The sequence below is a fragment of the Geospiza fortis genome, unplaced genomic scaffold (assembly GCF_000277835.1).
Source record: "Geospiza fortis unplaced genomic scaffold, GeoFor_1.0 scaffold387, whole genome shotgun sequence".
NCBI classification, from domain to species: domain Eukaryota; kingdom Metazoa; phylum Chordata; class Aves; order Passeriformes; family Thraupidae; genus Geospiza; species Geospiza fortis.
This window is the reverse complement of record NW_005054546.1, coordinates 322288-330689: the sequence shown is the minus strand read 5'-3', so window position 1 is coordinate 330689 and position 8402 is coordinate 322288. Positions and strand designations below refer to the sequence as shown.

Below are 8402 nucleotides of genomic sequence, written 5' to 3'. Positions count from 1 at the left end.
GCTCCCAGCTCAGCAGCTCCTTCCAAATCCATGGGCAGGGGCAGCAGCCTGCCTGCAAGACAGGGAGGTGCTTAGGCAGCCAAGCCAGCATGGTCCAGCCAGCAAGCTCTTCTAACAAGCAGGATTATTTTATATTATTTATGAAAATTAGGGATTCTTGTAGCCTTTGCTATTAAGTTCCAGGAAAGAAAAAGGTCTTTCCATGGAGGACCCCACAAGCCTTGGTGGCCACGAGAGAGGAAAGAAGAAAGAGGTCACTAGGGGAGGAGGAGGGACACCACAGCATGGAGTGGGTGTTGCTGGGGTGCTTTTTTGGGTGGTAGAATAATGGATTGCACATACTTACTGTTTGCTCCTCAGGTGCAAAGGGTGCTGAGAGCAGGGAGCAGAGAGACGAGGCATCCCCACATTGCTGCCACAAACCAGGGCTCTGCTGCAGGGATGGAGGATGTCTGAGGCACCTCTGAGCTTGGGCTGCCTGGAAAGGTGCCTGGAGCAGGTCACAGCCTCCTGGTGATGGACGGGCAGGTTCTGAGACAGGAGCGTGGCAGGCGGTGGCACAGGCTGGGACAAAGCCAGGCCTGTTCCTGGGAAAGCACATCCCACAATGGCCCCGCTGGCTCCAGTTTCAGCCCTGTCACCAGGGTGGTGTGCAGTGCCATGGCAACTCCGTGCAACTCACCAGTGTGAGCCCTGTGAGGGATGGATGGATGGGAAAACTGTGTGGTGGACTGTGGTGGTGTTCACAGGGGTCCCAAGAGCAGGGAAGAGACAAGAATGTTGACTCCATGTTTCAGAAGGCTTGATTTATTATTTTATGATATATATATTATATTAAAACTATAGTAAAATAATAGAAGAAAGATTTCATCAGAAAGCTAGCTAAGAATAGAAAAAGAATGATAACAAAATCCTGCGACTGACCGAGACAGCCGCCACTCCCCGATGTCCTGGGGTCCTGGTGTGTCACCATAGGACATAAAATAACAGGACGCAGACACGCTTCTCTTTTCAAGGCAAAAAGGGAGTTTTAAATTCCTGACTCCAACATTTATAGATTTCCAAAAGTGACAGTGGATTGGAGGGTGACATTGCCACCTCTCCAATGACACTGGACAAACCAACAGTCCATCAAATTTCTCCTCCTCCATAAAAGAATGCAAAACAATAAGTTATTTACAGAAAGTGTGTGAGAAAGTTCCTTACAAGAATGTAAATATCAGAAGGCTTAGAAAATGTTAAAAAAATCAGGGTGACACCGGTGTCCTGGTGCCCCTCTGTCCCGGGGTCCCAGTGCCCTTTCCCGGGGTTCCGCAGTCCCCTGTCCCGCTTTCCCGGGGTTCGGGGTCCCGGTGTCACCGTGCCCTGCTGTCTCGGTGTCCCGGGGTCCCAGTGCCGCCATTCCCTGGTGTCCAGATGTTCCGATGCCCCAGTGCTCCCTGAGCTCCCCAGTGTGTGTCCCACGCTCTCCCCCCGCGGTGTCCCGATGTCCCGCTTTCCCGGGGTTCGGGGTCCCGGTGTCACCGTGCCCTGCTGTCTCGGTGTCCCGGGGTCCCAGTGCCGCCATTCCCTGGTGTCCAGATGTTCCGATGCCCCAGTGCTCCCTGAGCTCCCCAGTGTGTGTCCCACGCTCTCCCCCCGCGGTGTCCCGATGTCCCGCTTTCCCGGGGTTCGGGGTCCCGGTGTCACCGTGCCCTGCTGTCTCGGTGTCCCGGGGTCCCAGTGCCGCCATTCCCTGGTGTCCAGATGTTCCGATGCCCCAGTGCTCCCTGAGCTCCCCAGTGTGTGTCCCACGCTCTCCCCCCGCGGTGTCCCGATGTCCCGCTTTCCCGGGGTTCGGGGTCCCGGTGTCACCGTGCCCTGCTGTCTCGGTGTCCCGGGGTCCCAGTGCCGCCATTCCCTGGTGTCCAGATGTTCCGATGCCCCAGTGCTCCCTGAGCTCCCCAGTGTGTGTCCCACGCTCTCCCCCCGCGGTGTCCCGATGTAGGGGAGTGTGAGGGGGACAGGTAAGGTGGGGGGCAGGGGAATGTGAGGGGACAGGTGTGGGGTGCTCATGGGCACAGGAACTCTGGCTGTGCAGGAGGATGGGGGAGCAGCTGGATTTAGGGGTGCAGGGGGGGGAGGGGGAACAGGCAGGCCTGCATGTGGGTAGTGGCAAGGTGCCAGGCCCCTGGGGACAAACTGGAGGGGACATGTTTTGAGGGATGGTTTGTTGGGAGGCACCTGGGTGTCCCCCAGAAGTTGTGGGTGCCTCCAGCACCAGCAGCAGGGTAGAAGGACCCCAAACCTGTAGCTGTGCTCCCCACCTCCTCCCCCGATGCTTGCTCTGTGCCCTCCCCCACTCCAGTGCCAGCTCTGATGGCCGTTATTTGGGAAAAAGGGAAATTGGAAACTTTCCTTCCACTGCCAGAAGGGCCAGGAACTGTGACGTTGGTGCCGCTCCCACGACGGCTGTGGGAGGCTACTGCACCCAAAGCCTGGCTCCTTTTCCCAAATCTTAGTTTCAGTGGCCATGGGGGCTTCAAAAAGCCTCCCTGAGCAGGGGGCTCTGATGGGAGACCTCCTTTCTGCCCAGGTGAGCGCCCGACTGCCGATGAGATGGACGAACAGAGGAGGCAGAACGTTGCCTACCAGTACCTGTGTCACCTGGAGGAAGCCAAGCGGTGGGGCTGCACTTGGGGAGATCCTCGAGCTCACATTTGGGGGGAAAAGGGGTGGTAAGGGGAGGGACAGGAGGAGTGTGTGGGGAATGCCTATAGTGCTGCAGAATGCTGCTTGGATCCTGTGGCTTTGTGGCTCCTCAGAGCTGGCTGGGGGCTGGTGTTTTTTGTGGGGGGACACTCAGCCCTCCACCCAAACTGAAAACCACCCAGCAGCAAAAGCCTGAGGGCTGAGCTCCTCTGTCAGGGAGGATTTATTGGAATGTGGCTGGGAGGGGAATGTCCTTTGGGTGCTTTTCTCTGGAGGTTTGTGATGTGCCCTGTCCCTGCCCTGCCAGCTGGATGGAAGCCTGTCTGGGTGAGGAGCTGCCCCCGCCCACGGAGCTGGAGGAGACCCTGCGCAACGGGGTCCTCCTGGCCAAGCTGGGCCACTGCTTTGCCCCTGCTGCTGTCCCACTGAAGAAGATCTACGACCCTGAACAGACACGGTACAAGGTAAGGCTGTGGCACCAGAGGAAGGTGTAGTACCCCTTAGGGTGTAGCCCCAACCCTTTCCCTTGCTGGTGAGTGCAGAGTGAGGAGGGACTCGCTGACAGCAGTCACTGAGGGACTGCTCTGTTCTGCAACGGGGTCCCTGAGCTGGGGATCACAGGCATTGCCTCTGTCTTTGACCTCCTGCCTTGGCTGGGTTGCTCTGGGGGCAAGGGGGACCCCAGGAATGGAGAAAGTGGGGTTCAGCCTGACCTCAGCTCCTCTCTTCCAGACAGCTGGGCTGCACTTTCGGCACACGGATAACATCAACCACTGGCGTGATGCCATGAGCCACGTGGGGCTTCCCTCGGTAACACCTCCCCTCTGCTCTCCCCAGCCAAGGGGCACGCTGGCCTTTGCCTTGTGGCACTACTGGGGGGGTGCTGGTATGGCAGGGGGGCTTTGTCTTTGCCCCCCACTCTTTGACACCAGCCAACCCTGGGGACCATCTCGCTGCCATTGCCCCCTGATGTGTCTCTGTCTTGGTGGCAGATCTTCCACCCAGAGACCACTGACATCTATGACAAGAAGAACATGCCCCGGGTGGTCTATTGCATCCACGCACTCAGGTGGGTGCCCTGGGCTGGCTCTCATGCAATGTGTTCATGCTCATCAGCCCTTTGGTGGTGTCACCTGTCAGCCTTGGGTGACACAGAGGCGTCAGGAGGGGGAAGGAGGTGATGTCACCGTGTGGATTTGTATTTCAGCTTCTACCTCTTCAAGCTGGGGCTGGCTCCTCCGATCCAGGACTTGTATGGGAAAGTGAACTTCACAGGTATGTGCAGGGAGACCTGGGCTGGGGCTTACCAAGGGGGGTTTGCCACCAATGCTCTGGGGTCCCGTGGAGAGAAAGCCTTGGATGCATTTTGCCAAAGCTGTCTCAGGGATGCTCACCCCAGTGTGGGGGTTTTCTGCACCCCTCTTGGTCTGGCAGGGGAGTGGGGGCTCTGCTGGCTGCCCCTGCTCCAGTACTGGGCTATGGGGCTGGTGCTGAGCAGTGCTGCCTCTGCTCTGCTCCAGAGGAGGAGATCAACAACATGAAGCGGGAGCTGGAGAAGTATGGGCTGCAGCTGCCTGCCTTCAGCAAGATTGGAGGCATTTTGGCCAACGAGCTCTCAGTGGATGAAGCAGCAGGTGATGGGTGCCTGGTGGGGAGCAGGGCTGGGTGTCAGCCTGTAGCAGGATTTTGGCTCAGCTACCAAATCTTGTATTTGTGGGGTTTCCAGACAAAGGAAGGAATGATGAATCTGACTCCGTGTTCTTAAAAGGCTAATTTAGTATTTTATGATCTATATTATATTAAAGAATACTATACTAAACTACACTAAAGAATACAGAAAGGATACTTACAGAAGGCTAAAAGATAATAATGAAAACTCATGACTCCTTCCAGAGTTCTGACACAGCTTGACCTTAATTGGTTATTGAGTCAAAACAATTCACATTAAAGCAATGAAACAACCACCTGTTGGATAAACAATCTCCAAACACATTCCTAAACAGCAAAACACGGGAGAAGCAAATGAGATAATATCGTTTTCCTTTTTCTCTGAGGCTTCTCAGCTTCCCAGGAGAAGACTCCTGGGCAAGGGGATTTTTCCAGAAAATGTGACGGTGACAACCGAATGCCAAATTTGGGGCCAGCAAACTGGGAGGGGGTGCCCTGGGAGGTGATGGTGGTCTGGGATGCAGTGGGAGGCACCTGGTTGTTCTCTTTGAGCCTGGCACAAGGCTGCAGGTTCTGGCACAGCCATTGCTAGGCAGCAGCAGCTGGGCTTCTGCATTCCCTGGGTTGCTGTGAGACTTCCCAGCTGCTGGGAACTCCAGCTGGCCTTCTGAACAGGGTGGGTTCCCACCATCACCCGTGCAATGTCATGTCCCACTGCATGCAGGGATAAAGCAGATGGTCCCTCCTGCCCCTCTGTGTCCCATCTCACCCTCTGTGTCCCTCCCTGCCTCACCTGCAGTCCACGCTGCCGTGCTGGCCATCAACGAGGCGGTGGAGCGAGGAGTGGTGGCCCAGACCATGGAGACCCTGCAGAACCCCCACGCCATGCTGGTGGGACTGCGCCAGGAGCTGGCAGGTGCCTACCAGGAGGTGCTGCACCAGGCCAAGCTGGAGAAGGGCAGCAGTGCTAGAAACAGGGTGAGTGAGGACGGCACAGGGGGCTCTGGGGGGGATGGGAGAGGAGCAGCCCCTTTGCTAACGGGGAGGTGGAGGGGTCCCTTGGCCAGAGACCATACGGGGCTTGCTGGCTGAAACACGGCCTGGGAGCCCTGGTGCTGAGCAGAATCATCTCAGCAGGAGATGTTTCCTCTTTGGGGGCTGGTTCGTGTGACAGTGCTCACAGGGGTCTGAGGATGAGGGAAGAGATGAGGATCTGACTCCATGTTTCAGAAGGCTTGATTTATGATTTTATGATATATATTATATTAAAACTATACTAAAAGAATAGAAGAAAGGATTTCATCAGAAGGCTAGCTAAGAATAGAAAAAGAAGGAAAAAATAACAAAAGCTTGTGTCTCGGACAGATAGTCCGAGCCAGCTGGGCTGTGATTGGCCATTAATTAGAAACAACCACATGAGACCAATCACAGATCCCCCTGTTGCTTTCCACAGCAGCAGATAACCATTGTTTACATTTTGTTCCTGAGGCCTCTCAGCTTCTTAAGAGAAAAATCTTAAAGAAAGGATTTCTCATAAAACATGTCTGTGACAAGTTCACCCAGGGGTTGGGGTTGGGAAATGAGCCCAGGCATCTGCAGGGGACCCCACTGTGCATGGTGGGGTGTGCTTGGGCAGGAAGCTCAAGCTGGGGACTCCCTGTCCAGTGCCCACAGATGATTCCTGAAGGAGAGGATGTCTATGACTGGTGTCTGACCCAGGCTGAAATCCAAGGGAACATCAACAAAGTGAATGGTGAGCAAAGCTGGGCCTTCCCTCTGGGGGTTCTCCAGGGCTTATGGTGGGACCATGGTAGCCCTGGGCATGGGGAGAGTGATGGGCATAGCGGAAAGGAGTCTGCTCAGGCCAGCCTCAGACCTAGTGGGAAGAAGGGCTGGCTGTGCATTTCCAAGGAGAAATTAAAGTGATGGTTATGCAGGCTTTAGCCATAGCTGCCTTTGCTCCCTGGAGCTGTGGGGTGATTTACCTGCTCACCTCTGGGGTGAACTGGCCTCTTGTAGTGCGTGGAGCTCTAGAAGAGGTGGACAATGCCCTGGAGAGACAGGATGTGCTGGCACTGCACTGTGCACTGCAGGACCCCAGCCTGGCTCTGCGCTGCGTCCAGCGTGACAACCTTGAGCTCTACCTGGAGCAGCTCAGCACGGACAGGGAGGAGAAGGCACTGGTAGGGGCTGGCAGGAGCCTGGGGTGCAGGGTGCTGGTGCTGGGGGGCAGCCCGTGCTCCCCAGGAAGAGGGAGGGGGAGTTGGCAGCTTTCTGCCAGGGGTCTGAGCATGGCTGCTCTGTCAGCACAAGCATGGTGAGCTGTGAGACCTGACAGCCCTCTCTGCCTGTTGCAGGAGCTGGGCTACCTGGAGCTGCTGGAGCAGGAGGAGGTGCAGGCAGGGATCCTCACAGCAAACCGGAGGGACGAGAAGGAGCGAGCCAGTGAGTGCCTGGGTGAACTCTTATTGCAGGTTCTGCTGCGCAGGAGCTGCTGGGCATGCTGGCAGCCTGGCCCTGAGACAGGGCACAGCCCCCCTGTGCCAGCCCCCTGTGCCAGCCCCCTGTGCCAGCCCCCTGTGTGTCCCTCAGTGCTGCAGGCTGTCGGCCGGATCAACGCTGCTGTCCGCCAAGGGATGCCAGCCAAAACCTTGGAAGCTCTGCTGGATCCTGCAGCCCAGCTGCCTGATGTGCACGCCCCTGCTGCCCCCCTGTACCAGCAGCAGCTGGCCCTGCTGCAGAGCCAGCACCCACGGGTGAGACACCTCAGGAATGTGCCCTTGACAGTGGGTGGGGTGTCCCTTGCTGGGTCTGGGGTGCTTCCTTTGCTGCTGCTCCCCTGGGGAAGCTGGGCCTGGAGGAGGAGGAGGTTTGTGGGGGTTCAGTGTCTCTGCCTGCTCTGTGCAGGGCGAGTTGGCACAGGAGGAGTTGTTTGTGGCTGTGGAGATGCTCTCAGCTGTGGCACTGGTTAACCAAGCCCTGGATGCCAGGAACCCCAGCAGGCTCTGGAGCAGCCTGGTCAGCCCTGCCCTGGGCCTCTCAGGAGTTGAGGATGCAAATGCACAGCGGTGAGTTGGGGCTGGGGTGAAGAAATCTTGTGGAAAGGGCTTTTTGTGGGCTTGTTCCAGGGGGCACCCTGTCCTGTGCCTTGCGTCTCTGCTCTGAAGAGCTGGGCAGCTGGCTCTGCTCAGAATGCACCAAACCCTCCTTGGAATGCACTGAGCCCTGCTTGGAATGCTTCAGATCGTTGCCTTGTTTCTCTACTGCAGGTACTTTGATGACTTGCTGCAGCTGAAAGTCCAAGTGAGGAAAGCAGGAGCTGAGTTCCTGAGCTGGAATGACATTCAGGACAGCATCAGCAACACCAACTCATCAGTGCAGGATGAAAACGACCGTGAGTCCTGCTCACACGAGTTTGGGCATGCGGGCGGTCGCAGATATCCTGGGACGGAGGTTGCACTGGCATTCCAGCCCTGATTAGACACCGGGACAATCTCACACCACCCTGGGCTGTGACTCCCTTGGTGCCCGGAGATCGGAGGGGTTGAAAGGCGTGTCCTCCCTTCCCTGCCCGCAGGAGCCCATGCGCTCCGGCTGCTGAACGAGGCGCTGCTGCAGGAGGACCCTGAGGTGACACTGGCGGCACTGCTGCTGCTGGTGCCCGCCCTGCCCGACATCGACATCGCCCTTCCCACCGCCCCCCGCTACCACAGCGTCCTGGCCCGGGCACGGAGGCAGAAAGCCCAGGTGGGGTGGGGGTCATCAGCTGTGGAGACCCTCCCTGGCAGCATGGCATCCCCCTGGTACCCTGCCTTGCTCACAAGACTGTGAAATAACTGCCCCTGGGGGTTGTTGTTGTTGTTGTTATTATTTATTATTATTATTATTTAGTTGTTATTATTATATCTATATAATAATAGATACTATAATATATCTATAATATATCTATACATTATAGTATACTATATCTATATATTATATACTATATATATACACTATATATACTATATCTATATATTATTTATTATTATATTTATATATCA

At 56.2% G+C, this 8402-nt stretch overlaps 2 protein-coding genes across 2 annotated transcripts in view; one reads left to right on the top strand and one right to left on the bottom strand.

Moving 5' to 3' along the window:
* The window catches only part of TTC24 (tetratricopeptide repeat domain 24), a 5036-nt gene extending 4374 nt beyond the window's left edge, over positions 1-662 (bottom strand). The window contains exon 1 of the mRNA XM_031063971.1: positions 607-662. Coding sequence (XP_030919831.1) covers positions 607-662 — 56 coding nt within the window. The remainder of the gene's footprint in view (positions 1-606) is intronic.
* Positions 663-2576: 1914 nt separating this feature from the next.
* IQGAP3 (IQ motif containing GTPase activating protein 3) overlaps positions 2577-8402 on the top strand; it is an 18255-nt gene continuing 12429 nt past the window's right edge. Inside the window, exons 1-14 of the mRNA XM_031063989.1 lie at positions 2577-2663; positions 2999-3155; positions 3424-3501; positions 3684-3760; positions 3899-3966; positions 4212-4325; positions 5159-5337; positions 6025-6112; positions 6379-6542; positions 6717-6804; positions 6952-7115; positions 7267-7427; positions 7629-7753; positions 7937-8106. Coding sequence (XP_030919849.1) covers positions 2599-2663; positions 2999-3155; positions 3424-3501; positions 3684-3760; positions 3899-3966; positions 4212-4325; positions 5159-5337; positions 6025-6112; positions 6379-6542; positions 6717-6804; positions 6952-7115; positions 7267-7427; positions 7629-7753; positions 7937-8106 — 1698 coding nt within the window. The 5' untranslated portion in view covers positions 2577-2598. The remainder of the gene's footprint in view (positions 2664-2998; positions 3156-3423; positions 3502-3683; positions 3761-3898; positions 3967-4211; positions 4326-5158; positions 5338-6024; positions 6113-6378; positions 6543-6716; positions 6805-6951; positions 7116-7266; positions 7428-7628; positions 7754-7936; positions 8107-8402) is intronic.